Below are 24386 nucleotides of genomic sequence, written 5' to 3'. Positions count from 1 at the left end.
GTGGATATATAAGAATGGACAGAATAAGAAATGAAAGTATTAGGAAGAAAGTTGGAGTTACATCTATTAAGGAAAAATTTCGAGAGATACTTTTAAAATGGTACGGACATGTACTTTGACCGTCAATAAATATTCTGGTTAGGCGATGTGAAACTACGACAAATACACACATCAAACTAGGAAGATGAAGACAAAAAAAATACTTGGTTAGTAATAATAAAATAAGATAAAGTTTATTTAAGTATAGATGATAATATAGTAGGGGATAGAGCCCAATGACGTAGAAGGATTCATATAGCCGACTCTGTTGGTGCAACATCCCTCAGGTCAAGGTTGACCTGGTTGACCAAGCTGAGTCTTGGTTTGAGTTTAGATGTTTGACAATAAGATGTTAATTGAAGAAGAGTCAAGTAGGTCAAGGTTGACCGAATACTTGACTGGGAAGTCCTAACTGGGATGTTAGGCAGATGGAAAACCCTAGTGAGTGAGTAAGTGAAAGTCACGTGAGTGAAACCGGTGAAAGACTGGTGGTGAGCCAGGATGGAAAACCCTAGTGGTGAAGGCTGGGTGAAAGTCACGGTGAGTGGTAGGCGAGGAAAATCCGGATGGATCGAGGATGATCGGACGTCGGTGTTGGGAAGTCCAAGTAGGTCGAAGGATTGTTGGATACTTGGCGAGGAAATCTGAGATAGGTCGAAAGGATTGACGAGACATCTAAATAGAAAAGTCCAGTAGGTCGAGGGTGACGGATACTTGGCATGGCGAGAAAAGTCCAGTGGGTGAAAGGAATTGAGGACACTCGTGGGAAGTCTGGCGGTCGAGGGAGTGACGGATGCTGGGCGTGATGTACCCAGTCGAGGATGACCGGATGTTGGTTTGAGTCTTGGAACTTGGTTTTGAGCAAAAACCAAGTCTTGGATCCATGAGGATTCAGAGGCCGGATCGATCGATGGATCGATCCGAGCTTTCCAGCAGAAGCCTGGATCGATCCGTGGATCGATCAGACGTCCAATCGATCGCTGATCGATTGGGACGCTACGCTTCGCGATAAGTCCGGATCGATCCGGTGGATCGATCCAGCGTTCCTAGGCGTAGAGGCGGATCGATCCGTGGATCGATCCAAAGCCTCCATCGATTAGAACATTTGAATCGATCGGGTTCCATCGTTAGCGTCGATTTAGCGGGCGTGCGATGGGCTGGCGACCACCGATTCACTCGGATCTCTCGACTCCTCCACAGCGCTCTCGAAGATCGGATCGCCGTTCTTGAAGGATCTTGGAAGCTTTCAAGTCAAGAGATCAAAGCGAAGAGAAGCTAGGGTTAGGGTTTCTGACTCGTTGTAGCTTTAGCATGTATTTTGTCTCCCTTTCCTTTCTTCTTGTCTTGAGAGTCTTGTAGGGCTTCTCCGCCCTCGGTAGTACCGAAAGGAGTGTTTTCGTAGTGGAGGGTGCGTGTGTGGTGTGGATCCTTGGACTAGTCACCTCTTGTGAGGTGGATGCCAAGTAAACCAACCTTGTTAGCGTTGTGTGATTTGTTTACGTATTTTCATGCGCGTCTTAGAAAGCAATGACGAGCGGCACGCTGACAGCTATTCACCCCCTCTGCGACTTTTGGTCTAACAGTGGTATCGAGGGCCGCTCTTGGAATCGTCAGGGAAGGGTCAAGCATATGAAAAGCTAGAGGGTGAAGAGTTGAAGCAAATTCATCAAAAGTTAAAGATTTCAAGAAGCTCGACTTGAGATGCAATTCCAAGATGGACTTGAATTTGACACAAGGGTGGCTCCATGCACTTGACTTGATTCTTGGAAATCAGAATCGAAAACTTTCTTATGATGGAGATAGCAATGGTTTGCTCAATGGAAGGATTTGAAGCTCAAACAAACAAGGGCAAGCTTCTCGAGAAAAGCAAATGGAGCTCGGAGCGAGTCCAGGTGCGATCTGACAAAGTGACCAGCTTTTGGTCGATTTATTATGACACCATCCTTCAGAAATTGGAGAATTTGAAGATCTGAAAGGAATTATGGAGCAATTGTGACTAGTAAGATCCCTCCACTGTACAAGAGCAGAAGTATCCAGGGAGGGTGACTCTTTGGAGCAGGCGAGAGGAGGACTCAAGTTGAGATGCTCGACCTCAGAAGAGGAAATCGAAGCTTAATCCTCGAAGGAATCTGCAACGAAGGGAGCAGAGGGCGTACTCCTTGTTCGTATTGAGATGATGAAGCCTCCACCTCTAGGATTGAGGGGGATCCTTGGTGACCGGATCGAGAAGAAGGAGAAGTTTCTACATCCAAGAGACGAAGAGGAGGAAGAAGATTCCTCCACGAGTCGAGAAAAATCAAATGGAGGAGAATCGAGGTCCGATCGAGAGGAAGCTTCTACCTCCGGATCGAAGGAAATGCCTACCCATGAAGGTATAAATATTTGAATTAATAATAAAAATCGTATTATATGCTTTGAGTGTAGGGAACATGGGCACTACAAGAGCGAGTGCCCTAAATTGGCGAAGAAGGGCAGTGGCGCGAGGTGAAGCCGAGGAGATCGTCCCAGTAAGAAGGCGGAGCGTATTATGCTTCTCTTGCAATCGAGGCGTTACGAAGTCAATGCCCCAGGGAAGAAGGTGGTCGAGGCTCAAGGAGGCACTAGTCAGGGAGCCTCCAAGGTAAAGAAGAAGGTATCTTTTATTGAGCCTACCCCTTTACATTATGGTAAAAAGCATGATAGTTCAAATTTTTATCATTTTAATGCGATTTACCATAAGAATAGGAAGCATGAGGGCTTTAAGGAAAAGCATGTGGCCCTACATGCCAAAACTACTCAACCTAAGGTTAGGAAGGTAGATGGACACTTGGCCAAGAACTCTAAGGATTGTAGCTACAAGCCTAGAAACAAAAATGCTCATGGACTAAATGGAAAACCAAAAACTAAGGACTTAGTGATGGAAAATCAAGTCTTGAGGTCAAGACTTGATAAAATGGAAAAGACCTCAAAAGGATGGAAAATATCCTATTAGGCAAAATGAGCATAACCTAGGTTTAGGAATGCAAAAGCCGTCCATGGCCATAGGGGTTTGGGATACAAACCAAAGGCTGAAGGATGTGCCCTCTTACCGTAGAGTTCCATATGGTTATGGACAAACCCTAGGTCTAGTGGTCGAGCCAAAAATACTAGGGAAGTCATCCTAAGAGTATTTTTGCGATAAATGTGACTAAGGCTTCTAAGAAGTCAGAAGGTCACAAGGGAGGCTATCCTAAGGTTGACCTAGAAAGTGTGACCAAGGCCTCCAAGAAGCCAAACAGGTCACTAGGAAGGTATCAGGGAAGTTATCCCTAGTGAGTACAAGAGCATCGGAGCACGATAGGTGTTGGGTTCTAGAAGCGTTTTCTCATCCGTAAATGGGTTAGAGTGTCAACTCAGATTAGAAGGGTAGTTAACCGACTTTGAGGAAATTGACACTCGAGGAGCATTTCGAGGTTTTTGTTAACCTTTGAAAATGAAATGGAATTATTATTTACTCCTTGAAAGAGTAAAATGTGCGTAATGGTGGAAAATTGATTAAAAAGGCATAAATTGGGAAAACCTAGAGAAATACCAAGTTGGGATTTTGGTATTCTCTTAGAAATTTTAAGGCACTCCGGGCCTTGATTTAAGTGCTACTCTTGTGGAGAAATGAAATATGCCAACATTTGAGGATATGCTTAATTTCGACTGGCATAAATTAATCAAGGGAATTAGAAATGCCAATTTAGGCTTTGGCATTTTCTTGAAGCACTTTAGGGCAATCTAGGTTTAAGTTGTAAGTTTAGCTAAGGTTTTAAGGATACTTAGATAGTTAATCTAGGTATATTTTATTTATGCTAAATCTTGCCATGATTGTTTGCCCATTATATGTCATGACATCATGTCTATTTTTGTGTTCATGTTTTATTATGAAAAATCCAAAAATACCATGTCATGACATTCATACATCATGTAATTATAGGATATTTTCTTTTGAAAATTATTTCTTTTGGATGTATGCCATAACATTATCATGCATTAAGTTTAATTTCTTGTAATTAAGGACAAAAGGCATTTAACAACACTTATTAACAAGTGACATCCTAGGTGTGTGTCTAATATCTCCAAAATGCCTAGATAGATATGCATGATCCCTAGATTAGGGCAAAATCAAAATCTACATCTCACAAAGACCTATAAGATCACTTGTATGTGTTTTTAGTACACATTAGATACAAGTGAGATGTTATGATGATGAACAAAACTCAAGATGTTGATTTAGTGCATTCTTTTGAGTTTTAGGTTCATTAAAACACATAGTTATGTATTTTCCCATCATTGGGAAAGCTAATGTACAAGTCATGTGCATTATGCCCAAGGAACATGATGGGATATTGGTTTTGAAAATGTTTTTAAAATGTTTTTGGAAAACCTTGGTGAACACTATCTTTTGATAGTAATCACCATTGAATAGTTAGACACAAACTTGAAGAAAACGCTAAAGTTTTTGCAAGTTTTCAAGTTTGTGTCAATCTTTGAAAATATGAATTTATAGAAAACTATTTTTCCATGATTAAGTATGCCCTAAATAATGTCTACACGAAATTTAATTTTTTGAATTTTGTAGAATTTTCTAGGGTTTTTGAAGTTGGCTGAATTTGAAATTCAGCAACTATCGAGGCTCCGATTGATCCATGGATCGATTGGAGTGCTGAATCGATCCGTTGGATCGATTCGAATCGATTGGGGAGGCGTTGGATCGATCGACCGATCGATCCGCATCTGAATCGATCGGTGGATCGATTGAATAGATTGAATCGATTGGAACCCGACTCGATCGATCCGGGATCTGATTTTGGTGGGAAGGTGCGATTTGACACTCTAAACCTAATTGAGTCTAGGTAACCATTCCAAACCCCTAAAAATACATTTGTATACATAAGCAGGGTGTTTTCATGTGAAAACAAGGATGGATTAGTTAAGGAAGGCTAAGTTGAAGTTTAGGTTGAGGTTTGTTTAAATTTTTGAATATGTGAACCTCAAAACTTCTACAATTGGGTTTTCTAACATTTTAGGGATTCCAAGTCATTGTTGGTGCAATGACAGAAGTTACCACCATGTCTTTAGGGGGAGGTACTCTTTAAAGACATGAAAACTATTTTTCATGAACCTTGGAAGGTGGTTAACCTTCTGTCGAGAAAATGCTCATGAATGAGCATCTGAACTTGAAATGGGGAGTGGATATCCTCATTATTTCAAGTGGGAATTCACGTGGTTAAAAAATGCTCGGGGTTGAGTTGTCTATATTGAGGGAGAAGTTAAGGATGAATGAAGGGTATGGGACCTTCTTTAGCATGTTGATCATGACGAGTGATGTTGTGAACAACGATGAACAACTCTTCGGGGAGAGTCTTTTACCAATGGATTTGTTGAAGTATACCGAAATTGAGGTGGGTTGATGTGTGCCTAAAGATGGGTTGAGTGTGCCCTACGGGGAGTTTGATGTGTGCAATAGGGGAGAATGAAAAGACTAGTGAAGGGAGTAAGTTAGGCTTTCGTTATCTAAGAGTTGCCCTCTTGGGGAGAATGAAGAGCTTAACTTATGCTTTCATTACCTAGTGGCGTGAAGAATGAGGCTATGGGATTAGCTTATTACGTGTGGTATTGTAAGTGTTATTGTGGTATTGTCGAACATGGGGAGATTGTTGGTGCGACATCCCTCGGTCGAGGTTGACCAGACTGAGTCTTGGTTTGAGTTTAGATGTTTGATGATAAGATGTTAATTGAAGAAGAGTCGAGTAGGTCGAGGTTGACGAATACTTGTTGGGAAGTCTGAGGGATGTTAGGCGGATGGAAAACACAGTGAGTGAAGCTAGGTGAAAGTCACAGTGAGTGAAACGGTGAAAGACTGGTGGTGAAGCTGGCGGATGGAAAACCTAGTGAGTAAAGCTGGTGAAAGTCACGTGAGTGAAGCTAGGCGAGGAAAATCGGATGGATCGAGGATGATCGGACGTGGTGTTGGGAAATCAGTAGGTCGAAGGATTGTTGGATACTTGGCGAGGAAATCTGAGATAGGTCGAAGGATTGACGGACATCAAATAGAAAAGTCCAGTAGGTCGAGGGTGACCGGATACTTGGCGTGACGAAAAAGTCCAGTGGGTGAAGAATTGACGGACACTTGTGGGAAGTCTGGCGGTCGAGGGTGACGGATGCTGGGTGATGTACCAACGTTCGAGGATGACCGGATGTTGGTTTGGAGTCTTGGAACTTGGTTTTGAGCAAAACCAAGTCTTTGGATCGATCGAGGATCGATTCGGGGGCTGAATCGTCGATGGATCGATCCGAGGCTTTCAATGACAAAGCCTGCGGATCGATCCGTGGATCGATCCGGATATCAATCGATCGATGGATCGATTGGGACGCTGCAGCGATAAGTCTTTGGATCGATCCGTGGATCGATCCGGGATCGTTCCAGGCGCTGGATCGATCCGTGGATCGATCCAAGCCTCGATCGATCGGGAACATTTGAATCGATCGGGTTCCGACCGTTAGCGTCGATTTAAATGCCTGCGATGGCTGCGGCGATTTCACCGATTCCTCGGATCTCTCGCATGACTCCTCCGCGGCGCTCGAAGATCGGATCGCGGTTCTTGAAGGATCTTGGAAGCTTTCCAAGTCAAGAGGCGGATCAAAGGCAAGAAGAGAAGCTAGGGTTAGGGTTTTCTGTACTCATTGTAAGCTTTACGCTTGTATTTTGTCTCCCTTTCCTTTCTTCTTGTACTGAGAGTCTTGTAGGGCTTCTCCGCCCTCGGTAGTTACCGAAAAGGAGTGTTTTCATAGTGGAGGGTGCGTGTGTGGTGTGGATCCTTGGACTAGTCACCTCTTGTGAGGTGGATACCAAGTAAACCAACCTTGTTAGCGTTGTGTGATTTGTTTCTGTATTTTCCGCTGCACATCTTAGAAGAAACAAGCAACACCGAGCAACGAGCACGCGACGAGCTATTCACCCCCCCCTCTAGCAACTTTTGGTCCTAACAGACTCCACCTAGTGGGATAAGACTTCATTATTGTTGTTGTTGTATGAATTTAACTAGTGCATTATTTTGCTAAAGAAATACAGAATACACGCATCTACTCTTTGACTTTAAGTAGTAAACAAACAGAAGCGGAATAATAAAAAACAAATATCAAGACAGAATGTTAGGATTCCAGAAGTAAAAAATAGAGAAACATATAGAATTTTATTAGGTTTAACACAAATAGCACAACAAAGAACACTCAAATTTGGTAAAGAAACTCTCTCAACCTGCCAAAGTTGATGCTCTCTTCTGATAATAATTTTCAGACCTTCCACAAACCAGAAAACTATCAATCCTTACCCCCACACATTTAGGTAACTAACTCTAAGACATGCTAACACAACTACCACACAAATATAACTAACTCTAAAACCTAATAATTACTTGCAAGATATCTTCCTATATATTAGTTTTGTTTAGACCCCTTTTTGTTTTGTTCCTCCTAGAATATACAAGCCATGTTTTGGCCTTGTTTCCCCCATGATGAAGATTAAACCAATGAATGGTGGTGCCTTCCATACTTACATGTTCCAACTTAGCCTTAACTTCATCAAAAGTATTTTGGACTTCAAAATAAATATCAGTCCAGGTAATCCATGCTACTAGATTCCGACCATTAATTAGACATCCTATACTTGTCCAATTGATCACCTTGTTGTTCTTGAGGCTCAGATTGAAAGGACTTATCAGCAGAAGTGGATGCTTCCTTCAATGGTGCTGCTTCAACGCTTGTTCCTAACTATTTGCCGATCTCTAGTAAAAGAGACCATGTCGCTGCATTTTAGACACCAATCACTGCATAATCCCCCTCATTTCCTCTATATTTCCTTCTTGGATCGCCATCCTCTCTTTCAAAACATGAATCTTAGCCCACATCTTTGACATTCCTTCTAAGCATACAACCCCTCTTAAATTCAGCAGGTCGGATTAATATTATGATTCCAGAAGTCAAAATAGAGAAACACACAGAATTTTATTAAGTTTAACACAAATAGTACAACAATGAACACTCAAATCTAGTAAAGAAACTCTCTCAATCAGCCAGAATCGATGCTCTCTTCTAATAATAATTCTCAGACCTTCCATAAACTAGAAAAATACCAATCCTCACCCCTCTAACTTCACACATACTTATAACCACACACATTTAGGCAACTAACTCTAAACCATGCTAACATAACTACCACACAGATGAAACCGACTCTAAAGCATAATACTTGCTTGCAATATAACTTCCTATGCATTAGTTATGTTCAAGCAGCTTTTTGTTTTGTTCCTCCTAGAATATACAAGACAGGATTTGGGCTTGTTTCCCCCATGATCCAACACTTGGCTTACATTTGGAACTTGGTTCCTATCATAGAATATCACCTTCATCAATAATATTTCTGGACCACATTTTCGTTATCTCAAAATCGGTAATTTTCTTTGCCTTAAGATCATTGGAACCAAATTTAGATTCTATTAAATTATAAAGAATAAAATTGCATGCAACCCATTTTGATTAAGAGATATAATAAATCAAGCCACAAATTTAATGGATATAAATAAGAAATATTAGAGAAAAAAGAATCCAGAGGCAAGCCGAAGTGCATAGTCCTAAGGCATAGAATTTATTAGTGCAAGTTTGATTCTGATCTTCCATCCAAGAATACATCATGATATTGAATTGACTATCCTTTTCTATAGAGAGTAAATGTCTCTTTAATCTATCCCTTGAATATTCAGTGGGATTGCATCTTTCTAAGAGATGTGATCTTTTAGTACTAAAAAATTTCAAAATTAAAACTATAAAAAATAAAACCTGAATTATATGTTTATCTTTAGTTTTTGTAATCAAAACTCCCAACATATAATTTGAAAACATCCGGACATTGAGAAAGTTCAATTAGATATTTTCTTGCCATGGGCTTCTTAAGAGATGTGTGCACTGAGAATGAGTTTGCTAATGAATCTGGCACTAAAAGTGCAAAAAACGTCCAATGACTTTGAAAAAGATTCCAAGAAGATTACAAAGTTTCAGGGGCATTTGACACAATGTTTAGACATTGTCAATGAAAAAAGTTCACTTAATTAATTGTATCCACTATCACTGGTCATTTAAGAGACACAAAAAGCAGTCGTGGTCATTTAGAAAGCATTTAGGATGCAATTTGAGTGATTAATAATGGATTCTTGTAATGTGTGTTCTTGGTCAATCATGATCTCTCCTGCCATATTGTGTAAGCCTCACAATTTGGCTCAGCATCCTGACACTCAAAATGAGAAGACTTTAATGATGATACAAGAAGCACGTCAGATTGCTTGCTTTGCCTGATGTTAATCTTAGAGTACATATTCAGCTTCTACTTCTGTGTAGTCATGCTTAAGGTACTCTCTTCAAGACTAAATATTCAGCAATGACTAGGAGGAAGTTCTTGACTCTTCGTAGAACACGGAGCATAAAAATCTCAAGGAAAAGACCTATCATCTTGTAGTAAAAATGCTAAAATACTTGCCAAGTCTAATATCAGGCATCATCTACTTGACTGTTTCACCCCAATGATAGAGAATAATCAGAAATTTTGATTTCTTCAGTTATAAAGGGGAAGATTATTATTATTATTTTCAAATGTAATTTTATAGCCTGAGAAAGAATCTATGGAAATCAATTTCCTAGCATGGTAGTTAGTGCCTATCAAATATTTTGATAAGTTACTGATAATTTTAGAGGTAAACACATGACTTTGTGAAAATTATTTGTCTGTCTGTTTAAATAGGCAAACTGTTAGATTATTCTTTCATGCAATTTCAGATAAAACAATAGTGAACGTTCATAAATACATAATTATTTATTTAGTCATGGTTTAATACTGTGTGAACTGATATCTACATGCTATATATATATATATATATATATATATATATCACTGTAATTTAAATGCATGCTTAGAAAAACAGAATTTTCAGGAAGTCACTGCAATAAAATTTCTTGCTAAAAAATTATTGGTTGACAGAATTCTACCAGCCATATTATACACACTTGGAGCCACAAATTTGTTGTTTTAACTTTAACTAAAAATGAACAATATAGTGTTTTTATAAATCTTTTATTTTATTTTTTTGGAGCCATAAATTAGGTAAGGGTGCTAGCAAGATTGTAACACTGTATAATCAATGAAAAATCTATTTCAACACTTATTACCCATAGGACTCTTTTTTCTTGGTATGTCTGCACTGTACAAAAGTATACTTTAGTTGACTGCGTTTGCTTCTCAATATACTGATACAATTGTATCCTTAATACTCTTTCTTGATTATAATGTTCTTTTGATTAGCTTTAGCATATCTACTGGTAACATAAAAGGTGAAGATTACTATCAGTTTTACTTGACTGCATTTGCTTCTTACTATACCAATGCTTATGCTATTATATACTTATTGTCTTTCAGGTTTATATTGTTTTTCTATTAGATTTAGAAAATCTGCTGGTTACGTATAAGGTGAAGATTACCAGTTGACTCTATAATCTGGAATCTCTTCACCAAGTTAACTAGATTCTCTGTGGCAGGAAACGAAGTTATCAAGACGTGAGTTATCTGTAGATCTAACCATGGCAGAGGGGTATGAAGCTTTTGTTTCTTGCACTCGTACTTCTAAAAGAGGACGTTTGGGCTATTCTGGTAAGATCTTACATGGTATATTAATCTAGATATTTATTCAGTATCCTAGAAATTACCTTCTAATTTCTAGTTTAGTTTTGATGATACCTCATAATATCTTATGGGAAAAAATCAAAAGGGTCCCTCTTTTTTTGTTATCTTCAAGAGGATGCCCTATTTTGAAAAAAATATCAAACAGGCTCGCCATCGTATTTTTCATCCCTAAAATACTTATATTCCAGTAGTGTTGTAGCAACTTTGGCCAAAACTCCTACAACTAGCCAAAGCTGCTCCAAGCAATTTTGGTCAACTACTCCAAAAATTGTAGCAGTTTTGTCAAAAGCTGCTCCACGTTGCAGCACTTTTATGCGCCAATAGTGTAAGATTAATTTTGACAAGTTGGACTAGTTTTAACAAAATTAGAGTTTTTATCAATATTTGAGCCATTTTGACCAATGTTGAAACAAGCTTGACTAAAATTACTCAAAGTAATTTTAAGCATGTTGTAGCACATTTGATCAAAGTTGCTACAATAGTGTTGGAACAAGTATATTTTGAAATGGAAAAATAGGATGGACACCAGTGTTCGAAATCTCGGGCTAGGCGGCCGCCTAGGCGCTGCGCGGCATGCTGCCGCGCCGGAAACCTCCCAGGCGGGTGCCCTAGGCGGCTCTCGGCAGCCCTAGGCGGCCCTTGGCGGGACTCGGCGGAACTCATCGGGCCTCGGCGGGCCTCGACCGAGTTATTTAGGTTTTAAACTTTTAATATTTTGTTCCAAATTTGTTGTTTACGTCTTCGCCATGCGCCGCTTCGTCTTCCAAATTTGCTGTTTCATCCTCATCGTCGCTGCGTCGTCATCGTCGCTGTTTCGCCGTGCGCCGCTTCGAAGGCTTCGTCGCTCCGGGCTCCGGTAAGTTGTTTCGTTAAGTTGTTAACTGTTGAGTCATCGCCGCGTAGTCTCCGGCGACGCCGGACGCGTCCGCAGCCGCCAGACGCTTTCCCCGACGCTTCCGGCGCCGCTAGAAGCAACGTCAGACTTCGCCGGACGCGCCGGACACCTCCGGCGGAGCTTCCGGCGGCGTCGGAGGTCTCCCGCGAGGCGCCGGTGGCGGCCGGTGGCGTCCGCGCCGTCGTGCGAGTCGCGAGAGGGGACGGCGTTTTTTGTTTTTGTTTTTTCTTTTTTTTTTAAGATTTATTAAATTAAAACAATTCCTAACGGGGATAATTTCAAATTCAATAATAGGTTGGTTCGTAAACTAAAACCTAATAAAATTATCATTAAGGGTGGCAATTTTTGACGCGACACGAAAACACGACCCGAACCGAACACGAAAAAATCAGGTTAGGGTTGGGTAGTTTCGAGTTCGGGTCGAAATCGGGTCGACCCAATTGACCCAATTAATAAACAGGTCGGGTTCGGGTCAACCTGAAATGACCCAATTATAACCCGCGAACCCGTTTATAATTATAAATTTAAACTAAAATTACAAATTTAAAAAAATTAAAAACCCTAAACATAGAGATGTGCTATTGATTGCAATGTTACTATGATTTATCATTTATGATATGGATTTTCAATTTATGTAGATAAATGTTATTTTTAATTTTTAATTTAATATACAAAATTTCTTTATTGAATTCAGGTCATGTTCGGGTCAAACGGGTCAAATGGGTCAAACGGGTTAAACGGGTCAACGGGTTAAACGGGTCAAACGGGTCGGGTTCGGGTCAAGTGCAAATAAACAGATCAGGTTCAGGTTGAATAGTTTGACCCGAATTCATAATCAGGTCGGGTTCAGGTTGTCATTTTCCAACCCGTCAACCTGCCAACCCGAACCCGTCAACCAGAACCCGAATCGAATTGCCACCCTTAATTATCATCCTAATTAAATATATTTTAAATTTATTTTTTCTATAATAAATTGTATTAATTTTTATAAAAGAATTTTGAATATATAAAATTATATATAAAATTAAGATTCCATTATTAATTTAATAACTTATATAATCAGATTTAAATATATAAATAATATACTTAATTTTTTTAAATAAATAATATTAAATATTAATTTATATATTAACAGATTTAAAAATTATAATAAATATTATCATTTATCAGATTTAAAAAATAAAAAATATAAAAAATATTTTAAATTTAATAAATATAATACATATTATTAATTTATATTTTATATAAATCATATTTATAAATTTTATATATTATTAATTTATATTAATTAGATTTATAAATATTTAAATTATATTAAAAATTTAAAAATTCTAATAAATATTATTAATTTATATAAATCAGTTTTAAAAATATGAAAATAAAATTAAAATTTTAAAAATTCCAATAAATAATAAATATTATTATTTTATAATTTATATATAAAAGTATAAAATAAAGTAATAAAACAGATTTAAAAATATAAAAAAAATATATTTAAAATTTAATTTATTTAAACAAATATCTAATAAATTTTATTAATTAGATTAAGATATATAAAAAAATATTCTCAGACTTGTTAGTGACTTAATGTTATTGAAATATTTTGTATTGTATGCCCGTATGGTGTAATTAAATTTTATTATCATGTTATGTCTTGTTAGTTGTTACTTGTTATTATATATTATTTTTTGATTATCATCATTTTATTATTAAGTATCGCTTGTGATAATTTGAGTGACTTAGATTCATAAGTAAAACAGTCGACATCGGATGGGAGTTTGGGATATTGATTGATCCTAAGACCCTCGACAAAATTAAATGTAAGTTATGTGGAAAAGCAATGTCGGGAGTGTATAGGATAAAGGAGCACATAAGAAAGATACCTAAAAATGTATTTGGTTGTTGAAAAACATCTCAAGAAGATAGAAATAAGTGTAAACGGGCTATTTTAGAAGAGAGGAATAGAAGAACAAAATAATGGAAAAACAAAGTTGTAGAGCAGAGATGACTATTTTTCTAGACGAAGAAGAAGGTCCTGAAATTGAAGAGATAGATAGAATTAAAAAAACTCTTCCACTTGGCCCGATAGATAGATATGTATCGGTAATTGCTCCACAAAATGTAAGTTCAAGTGGGAGTAAAGTGCTTCCCCAAAAAAATATAAATGAGGCTCTTTTAAAAGAGAGAACTCTAACAAGTTCAACAATATGTTGAGAGATGGGTTTATGAAAATGAAATCTCATTCAATATTGTTGATAATGATAGCTTCAAGCAACTAAAGGAGACAGTGAGTCAATTAGGATCAGGATTCAAGCCTCTAACTCAATATCAACTTAGACAGCTACTGTTGAAAGCCGAAATTGAAAGAACAAAGCAACTGCTAAAGAAACATGAAGAAGAATGGGCAAAGAATGGGTGTTCAATGCAAATGCATAGAGTGATAGAAAAAGAATAAGCATCTTAAATTTGTGTGTTAATTGCAAGGAAGGTACTACAATTTTTAGAGTCTAAGGAGTCTTCAGACGAGGCATATATAACTGAACTTATTTTTGAGTATGTTGACAAGTGTGTTAAACAAGTAGGAGCTCTGAATATTGTTTAGATTGTAACAGACAATGCCACCAATAATATAGTTGCAACTAAATTGATGACAGAAAAGCGACCTGGATCTTTTGGAGTTCATGTGCAACACACGTTATTAATCTCATACTTGAAAGTATTGGCAAACAGAATTTCCACGATATAAAAAGGTGATTGAGCAAGCCAAGTTACCAGGTTTGCATCAAATTTCCTCACATTGCAAAGTTTGATTGAAAAAAAAGCTAGTTTAAGGGCCATGTTTACAAGTGATATGTGGGAGAAATGTAAATGGTCAAAAACAAACAAAGGAAAAATGGCTTACTCTACAGTGATGAGCATGAGTTTTTGGAATGGTGTAACACTTTGTTTGAAAATATTTGCTCCTTTGGTAAGAGTTCTTCGATTGGTAGATGGAGATAGAAAGCCATCGATGGGGTTTCTATATGGGGAGCTTCTTCAAGCTAAAGAAGATATCAAAGTGACTCTGAATAACGTGGAATCAAATTATCAGGCTATCATAGTCATTATTGAGTCAAAAATGAAGGATAGACTTGATACATCATTGCATACCACTGCATTTTTGTTGAATCCTTATTTTTACTACAAAGATAGTTCGATTGCTCTTTATGAGGAGGTCGCGATGGAGATTTTTGAATGCATGGAAACTTTGCATGCCAATGAGTTAGATTTGTTGGGACCGAAAAGTAGCTAGAGGGGGGGGGGGGGTGAATAGCTCGTCGCGTGCTAGATGCTCGTCGTTGCTTGTTTCTTCGAAGATGTGCAGCGGAAAATACAGAAACAAATCACACAACGCTAACACGGTTGGTTTACTTGGTATCCACCTCACAAGAGGTGACTAGTCCAAGGATCCACACCTACACACACACCCTCCACTAATAAAACTCTCCTTTATGGTAACTACCAAGGGCGGAGAAGCCCTACAAGACTCAATACAAGAAGAAAGGGAAAGGTAATGAAATACAAGCTCACAAGCTTACAATGAGTGTAAAAACCCTAACCCTAGTTTCTTCTCCTTGCTTTGAATCGCCTCTTGACTTGGAAGAACCTCCAAGAACCTTCAAGAACCTTCAAGAACTGGCGATCTCGAGCTTGAGAGGAGATGTGGAGGAGCTGGTGAAGATCTGAAATGAATCGGTGAAGTGATCGAAGGGCCGCCTGCGGCTCAAATACTACGCGGTGGAATCTCGATTCGAAAACTCGATTGATCGGGAGGCTTTAGATCGATTCACGGATCGATCTAGAGCGCCTCGTGCTCGGAAAACTCTCGAGATCGACGGTCGATCGATGCGCTTAAGCAAGCGGCGTCCCAATCGATCGGTGATCGATTGGGACCTCTGAATCGACCACCGATCGATCGGCTCTTCGGTCCAGGCACGGATCGATCCATCGATCGATCCGACTCTATTTTGCCCGAAACCAAGTCGAGCCTCTCGAACCAACACCGGTCGACCTTGACTGTTGGTACATCATACTAGCATCGGTCACTCCTTGACTGCGGAGACTCCCACAGTGTCAGGTCGAATCCTGACCGCGGACTTTTCTCTTCGTGCCAGTATCCATCGATCCTTTGACCTACTTGGACTTCCCAACACCAGATCTTCGATCATCCAGGATTTTTCCCTGCACAGCTTCACTCACGGGGCTTTCACTAACCGCTCACTGGGTTTTCCATGCCTAACCTTGCTCACGGGCTTTCACGGCCGCTCATGGGATTTTCCATTCTGCTACAACTCTGGGACTTTCACGGCTTCCTCACGAGTTTCCTTCGGTCGGTGTCAGGTCACTTTGACCTACTTGGCTCTTCTTCATCGGTCCACGGTCGAATCTCCCAATATGAGCAACTGCTGCATTGTCCGTGTAATACTACGTGTATTGTCAAACATGAAACTATGACCGAGACTCGAGCTTGGTCGAACCGATCGACCTTGACTGGGGATATTGCAACTGAATCTCCCCTTTTGATGTTTGACAATACCTTTAAGTTGGACCGTTCGAGTTAAGTAATCCATAGCCTTAACTCCGTTCGTACCAATGAATGTTGGTTCCTCATTCTCCCTATGACCTCCCATGGGTAATGAAGGCTAACAAACCAGCATTCTCCCCATGGCACATCGACCCGTCTTTGAGCACCATGACCCGTGTCTCGATTTTGGGCTGCCACAAATGCCCGTTGTTGAAAACTCTCCCCGAAGGTTGCGTCGTTGTTCACACTTCACTCGTTGTGACCCGACCGATAATGAAGGACCCGTTCGCCGTTTTGAACAATGCTGCATCTGGAGCATTAACGGTCTAATGACCCAAATGAAGGTCCCGTACCGCCGTTTATCCCGAACCCTACATTCTTCCTCGATGTAGGCAAATGCCCGTCCTTGGCATTATCCACGGAAGGTTAACCACCTTCGAGTTCATGAAAAATAATTTTCATGCCTTTAAAGTCCTCCCCTAAAGACATGGTGGTAACTTCGCCGTTGCACAATGACTTGGAATCCCTAATCCTTTAGGAAACCCAAATTTAGAAGCTTTGAGGTTGAATATTCAAAATTTGAAACAAACCTCACCCTATACTTGATATAGTCTTCCTTAACCAATCCGTCCTTGTTTCAACACGAAAACACCCTTTTTATATACAAATGTATTTTGAGGGTTTGGAATGGTTACGTAGACTAAAACAGGTTCAAAGCTGATCAAGCATTTCCAGCCAAAATCAGCACCTTGGATCGATTGGAGTTGGGTTCCATCGATTGAACCTTCTGATCGATCCACCGATCGATTCAGGCTTCTTGGATCGATCGGTGATCGATCCGGTGACTTTCTTCGCGAGTACTGCCGGAATCGATCCGATCGATTCGTACACTCAATCGATCCATGGATCGATCGGAGCTCTGATAGTTGCTGAATTTCAAATTCAGCCAACTTCAGAAACCCCTAGAAAATTCTACAAAAATCCAAAAATCATGAAATTTCGTGTATACATTATTTAGGGCATACTTTATCATGGAAAAATAGTTTTCTATGAAAATACATCATATTTTCAAAGATTGACACAAGCTTGAAAACTTGCTAAAACTTAAGCGTTTTCTTCAAGTTTGTGTCTAACTATTCAATGGTGATTACTATCATAAGATAGCATTCACCAAGGTTTTCCAAAAACCTTTTAAAATAATTTTCAAAACTAATATCCCATCACATTCCTTGGGCTTAATGCACATGACTTGTACATTAGCTTTCCCAATGATGGGAAAACACATAACTATGTGTTTTGATGACTCTAAAACTCAAAAGAATGCACTAAATCAGCATCTTGAGTTTTATTCATCTTCCTAACATCTCACTTGTATCTAATGTGCACTTAAAACACATACAAGTCACCTTATAGTCCTTGTGAGATGTGAGATTTTGGTTTTGCCCTATTCTAGGGATCATGCATATCTATCTAGGCATTTTAGAGATATTAAACATCCACCTAGGATGTCACTTGTTAATAAGTGTTGTTAAATGTCATTTGTCCTTAATTACAAGGAATTAAACTTAATGCATGATTATGTTATGGCATACATCAAAAGGAAATAATTTTTCAAAAGAAAATATCCTATAACTACATGATGTATGAATGTCATTATATGGTATTTTTGGATTTTTCATAATAAAACATGAATGCAAAAATAGACATGATGTCATGGCATATGATGGGCAAACAATCATGGCAAGGTTTAGCATAAATAAAATATACCTAGATTTCCTATCTAAGTATCCTTAACCACTTAGCTATTTCCACTTGTTTTAACTTAAAACGTTAAACCTAGATTGCCCTAAGTACTTCAAAGAAGTGCCAAAACCTAAATTGACATTTCTATTTCTCTTGATTTGTTTATGCCACTTAAAAATTAAGCATATCCTCAAATGTTGGCATATTCCATTTTTCCTCAAGAGACAGTTAAATCGAGGCCGGATTGCCTTAAATTTCTAAGAGAATACCACAATCGAACTTGGTATTTCTCTGGTTTTTCTCAATTTATATTTAAGATAAAATCGATTTTCCACCATTACACATTTTACTCTTTCGAAGAGTAAATAATAATTCATTTCATTTTGGTTATAAAAACCTTGAAAATGCTCCTGATGTCATTTCTTGAAGTTAGGTTAACTACCCTTCTTGAGAGTTGACACTCTCAACCATCATGGGGTAGAAGATGCTCTGGAACCCGACACTGTTGGTACTCCTTGGATGCTCTAGGTACTCACTAGGGATAACTTCCCTAGATACCTTCCTAGTGACCTTGTTGGGCTTCTTAGAAGCCTTGGTCACATATTCTAGGTCAACTCTAGGGATAGCCTCCCTTGTGACCTTGTTAGTGACTTTCTTAGACTTTTTAGAAGTTTTAGTCACTTTGGTTGCAAAGATACTTCTAGGGATATCTTCCCTTGTATTTTTGGCTTGCCCACTAGACTTAGGGCTTGTTCCATAACTATATGGAACCCTATGATAACTAGGCACATCCTTTTTGGCTTTGGGTTTGTATCCCAAACCTCTATGGCCATTGGATGACTTTTGTACCCCTAAACCTAGGTTATGCTCATTTTGCCCTAATAGGATATTTTTCATCCTTTTTAGGGTCTTTTCAATTTTATTAAGCCTTGACCTTAAGGCTTGATTTTCTACCATTAAATCCTTAGATTTTGGTTTTTCATTAAACCTATGAACATTTTTATTTCTAGGCTTATAACTAAAACCCTTAGTTTTCTTACCTAGATTTTCATCTACCTTCCTAACCCTAGGTGTGGTAGCTTTAGCATGAAAAGCTATATGTTTTTCCTTAACACTATCATGCTTCCTATTTTTATGGTAAATAGCATTAAAATGATAGAAATTAGAACTATCATGCTTTTTACCATAACGTAAAGGGGTAGGCTCAATAAACGTTACCTTCTTCTTTACCTTGGAGGCTCCCCCTTGACTAGTGCCTCCTTGAGCCTTGACCATCTTCTTCCCCTTGGGGCATTGACTTCGGTAATGCCCTTTTTGTTGACACAAGAAGCACACAATGTGCTCCTTGCTCTTCCTTGTCCCGAGGGTGGTCTCCTTGGGCTTTTCCTTGCCCTTTTGTGTCACTTGACCCTTCTTCTTGGCCAAGTTGGGACACTTGCTCTTGTAGTGCCCACTTTCCCTACACTCAAAACATATTATATGATTTTTATTTTTAATTGAAACATTTATACCTTCTTGTGTAGGGATGGCATTTTCTCCTTTTGATCCGGAGGTAGAAGCTTCCTCTTCATCCGAAGATATTCCTCCATTCGATTTTGCTTGATTTGCGGAGGTGGAAGCTTCTTCATCCTCATCTTCTCTTGACCCGGATGTGAAGGATTCTTCTTGCTCTTGCTCCGGTGTCAATGAAGATTGCTCCCCCTCAATCCTAGAGGTGGAGGCTTCACCTTCTTCTTCATCCTCTTGTACATGAAACAAGGAATATGCTCCTTCCTTGCTCTTTTGATTACACTCCTTTGAGGATGAAGCTTCTTGGACTTCCTCTTCTTCGGAAGTTGAGCATCTCGAGTCCTCCTCTTGGTCTTGCTCGAGTCACCCTCTCGGATTCTTCTTGCTCTTGTCGGTGGAGGGATCTCTTCGTGAAGCAGCGATTTACTCCATAATTCCTTTGCGTCTTAATTCTCGATTTTGCGAAGGATGGTGCTAGTGATAAATTGACCAGCTTAGTCACTTTGTCGTTGCCTCGCTTTTGACTTGCTCTTGGCTCCACTTGCTCCTCTTGAGAACTTTGTCCTTTGAGTTTGTTGGAGTCTTGAAGCCTTCCATAAGAGCAAACCATTGCTCTATCTCCATCATAAGAAAATTTTCGATTCTTGATTTCCAAGAATCGAAGCTCGTGGAAGTGTATGGTGGAGCTACCCTCGTGTCGAATCCGAGCCCATCTCGGAATTCCATTGTAGAAGTTGAGCTTTTGAATTTCTTTGACTTTGACAATTTCAACTTCTTCACCCTCTAGCTCTTCTTGTTATGCTTGACCCTTCCGGCGATGATTAGGTGAAGAGCGACCTCGCTCTGATACCACTTGTTGGGCCCGAAAAGTAGCTAGAGGGGGGTGAATAGCTCGTCGCGTGCTAGATGCTCGTCGTTGCTTGTTTCTTCGAAGATGTGCGTGGAAAATCTGAAACAAATCACACAACGCTAACATGGTTTTACTTGTATCCACCTCACAAGAGGTATCCATGCACTCACACACCCTCCACTAATAAAACTCTCCTTTATGGTAACTACCAGGCGGGAGAAGCCTGAGACTCATCTGAGAAGAAGGAAGGTAATGAAATCTGGCTCGCGATCTTCATGAGTGCAAAACCTAACCCTAGTTTCTTCTCCTTGCTTTGAACCGCCTCTTGACTTGGAAGAACCTCAAAGAACCTTGGCGATCTCGAGCTTGAGAGGAGATGTGGAGGAGGTGGTGAAGATCTGAAATGAATCGGTGAAGTGATCTTGAAGGAGGCGCTGCTGCGGCTCAATCTGACCAGCGGTGGGATCCGTCGATTCGAAAACTCAATCGATCGGGGAGGCTTTGGATCGATCATGGATCGATCCGGCGCCTCATGCTGCGAAACGCTGGATTGATCCACGGATCGATCCGGCGCTTATCGCGCGAAGCCCCAATCGATCGGTGATCGATTGGGACCTCGATCAATCGATCGATTGGGCTCTGTTCATTCTCTGGATCGATCCATCGATCGATCCGACTCTTGGTTTTGCCCAAGCCAGTCGAGCCTCTCGAACCAACACCGGTCAACCTTGACTTTGTTTGTACATCGTACCATCGGTCACTCCCTTGACTGCGGAACTCCCGTGTCGGTTGATCCTTTGACCCACTTGGACTTTCTCTTCGTCAAGTATCCGATCGATCCTTTGACCTCTTGGACTTCCACACCGGATGTCGATCATCCTTGATCCGTCGGATTTTCCTGTCGCTTCACTCACGGGGCTTTCACCTAGCTTCACTAGGGTTTCCACCGCTAACCACTCACGGGGCTTTCACGGCCGCTCACGAGTTTTCCATTCGCTAGCCATCACTAGGACTTTCACTGGCTTCACTCACGAGGTCCTTCGATCAGGTGTCCGGTCACTTTGACCTACTTGACTCTTCTTCATTCAGATCGGTCACGATCGGAATCTCCCAATATGAACAAGCTGCACTGCGTTGTCCGTCTACGTGTATTGTCAAACATCGAAACTATGACGAGACTGAGCTTGATCGAATCGGTCGACCTTGACTGGGATGTGCACAGAAGATTTACAAGATCTGATTATTAACAAGGAATTTCCAAAGTATAGAAATAAAATGGGTTATTTGGAAAAACATTGGCAGTAAAGCGTGTGAAAAAAGATGATACATTTGATCCATGTGCATGGTGGAGTACATACGGTGCTCACACACCTAACTTGCTAAGGGTGGCATTGAGGATACTTTCATTAACTACAAGTTCATCTGGGTGTGAAAGAAATTGGAGTACATTTGAAGGAGTAAGTTTTAAAATTTCAGTCTACTCTTTAATTAAATTAGTTATAATTTTTAACGTCTATACTCTATATTCAGGTACTAACTATAGTATTTACTTTCTCTGTTTTTTTAGATTCACACAAAGAAAAGAAATAGGTTGGATGTCAACAGGTTGAACAATCTAGTATTTGTCCAATTTAATGCTAGATTGTTGAACGAACAAAAAAGAGAAAAAGAAAGAAATGTTGATGTCCTTCTTGCAAAAGATGCTTCAAATGCACAAGGTTGGATTGTGGATGGTGGGGAAGATGATGAAGTTGAACTAGGTTCCGGGCTCACTTGGCAAATGGTTGATGAAGCAAGTGGAGCAGATGAAAATCTACTACCCCGAAGAAGCTCCTGAGTGAGAGAACTCCATGAAGATGATTTTGAATCCGAAGAAGAAGACGAGAATCATAATAATGATATTGAGTTTGTGTCCGATGAAGAACAAGTTATTGAAAATTATGGAGAAGAAGAAGCAGAATAAATATGAGTCTATGAGATATTATTAGTCGTATAATTTTGAACTCATTTTGTTAAGACATGATTTATGTTATTTAACAATTATATTTTGCTTAGTGGTTACTAGTTCACAATGCATTGCAATCTTGAATGAACTATTGCTACTATTTTTCAATGTTCTACTGTTTACTATATGATTATGATAACTTACTGCATGTTCTATTGTTTAACTGTTTCTTTTACTCATATTTACTGAGCCTAGTATATTTCCTTTCCACAAAACTATTAGTTTTCTTTTATAGTTTTTCATTTTTTGGTATTGGAAAGTATGTATTTATTTCAGCATACATAGTTAGATCTTCATGCTATGAAATTATTTAAGACAACATTTAAATTTGCATATGACATTGTCCACATGAAACAAGGGATACCGAGGAATCCGCCTAGCGGCGCCTAGTCCCCGCCTAGGCGCTAGGCACTGGTCTGCCGTCCGACTAGCGCCTAGCGAATTTTAGAACCTTGATGGACACCCTTTTGATATTTTCTGAAAAAGGGTGCCCTTTTGATGATAACGAAAATAAGGGGCACCCTTTTGATTTTTGCCCATATCTTATGGTCTACTAAGATGTGAGACACTTGCAGGAATTTATAATGTTGTGAATATGAAGGATAATCATTTCACTTGAACTCCTTTATTGTCAAGGAAGTCCTAGTTTATTATAGATAATTGTGTGCTCCGTAGGTTGACAAGACTGCTATAAAACTAATCATACTTTGCGGGCAGTGGGTTGGGCAATAAGAAAATAATATATACAAAAAGTATAGCAGAGTTTGAGAATGCTATGATAATATGTGAGGTTATTGATAGGATAAAATTAAAAAAGTGTCCAAAATTTATATTGCTGCAATAGATTATAAAATGAGAGAAATTAAAATAGCTATAGATTTTGTAGTTACACAAGTCGAATTGATTGGAGTTGAAGATCTGCTGATTAAAGGAAGCACTGTTGGGATGTAACTAAAAGTGATTTAAGAAGTTCAAATGTTCCTTGTGATGTACATCATGTACTTTTGTATAGAGTTCAATGGAAAGATGAGTTCTATACAGCCCACACCAAATACTAGGGATACACACAGCTTATTGTTGTTCTCACCTATTTGGTCATAGAATCTAAGCTGTTGACTAGATAAGTATTCTCTTCAATCAAATTCAGTTTGTTCATCTGCTGCCATATTTTTCTTTTCCTTTTCTGATCCATATTATTCAGTGCAACTGTTTTCTAGTTGTCATTCTTTTCTTTTTTAAACAAGGAAGGAACTGTTTTTACTGCTATATTCACCAATTTCCTAGAGCTTAGCCTACATACCTTGTGCTATCGACATATGCAAATCTTCTCTAGTTTTTCTCTTTAATAGAATTTAGAAATTTTCAGTATATCACTCTTCACCATATGAAGTCATGTCATTCTCATCTATTTATATGTCTGCTACATGAATCTTCTCTTTCCATACTCGGCATGATTATATCAAAAGTAATATTTAGATCCATTAATTACTTTTCATTACATTTACTAAATTTAGAATACATTTCAAAAGGTTTGTTGTTTCATCAATATCCTTCAAGATACAGATTTCTCACAGAGAACTCCTTTGGTCAGTACATATTATTTCTTGAGACAAAACCATTGCTAACCTTAGCTTAATTTACTTGAATGCCAACAACTTGTAACAATGTATTTACAGTTTTATGTATTTCTTTAAGATCATATGTAATAATAGTAGTGGTAAATACATTAGGTTTTCAAATATTGGATGCATATTCTAGTTACAAAAGAATGAAACTATTTAATAATATTATTCTGAAAGTCTATAAGAGAGTGCATGTTGTACTAGTACCTTGGTTGTGGAGTGGTATTGTCTTAATTAATTAAAGTTTCAACTGATAGATTATTCCAGTTACACGAGTGAGATAATTTATTAGTATTCTGAAAGTATACAGAAACAACAACTTAAACAATGCATTTATAGCAAGGTTTAAACTCTCGAGCAGTATTGAAATTTTGGCCTTTGACCGGAACGATACTGTTTTGGGATCGTGCAAACGTTTGGATGTATG

At 38.9% G+C, this 24386-nt stretch overlaps 1 protein-coding gene across 1 annotated transcript in view; it reads left to right on the top strand.

The window, feature by feature from the left end:
* LOC121984654 (DNA-(apurinic or apyrimidinic site) endonuclease 2-like) overlaps window positions 1-24386 on the top strand; it is a 66595-nt gene that overhangs the window by 16586 nt on the left and 25623 nt on the right. The window contains exon 2 of the mRNA XM_042537742.1: window positions 10627-10738. Within this exon, the coding sequence (XP_042393676.1) occupies window positions 10627-10738 (112 nt within the window). The remainder of the gene's footprint in view (window positions 1-10626; window positions 10739-24386) is intronic.

Source organism: Zingiber officinale, chromosome 1B (assembly GCF_018446385.1).
Source record: "Zingiber officinale cultivar Zhangliang chromosome 1B, Zo_v1.1, whole genome shotgun sequence".
Taxonomy (NCBI): domain Eukaryota; kingdom Viridiplantae; phylum Streptophyta; class Magnoliopsida; order Zingiberales; family Zingiberaceae; genus Zingiber; species Zingiber officinale.
The sequence above is the reverse complement of the archived record's forward strand: the minus strand, read 5'-3'. Positions and strand labels throughout refer to the sequence as shown.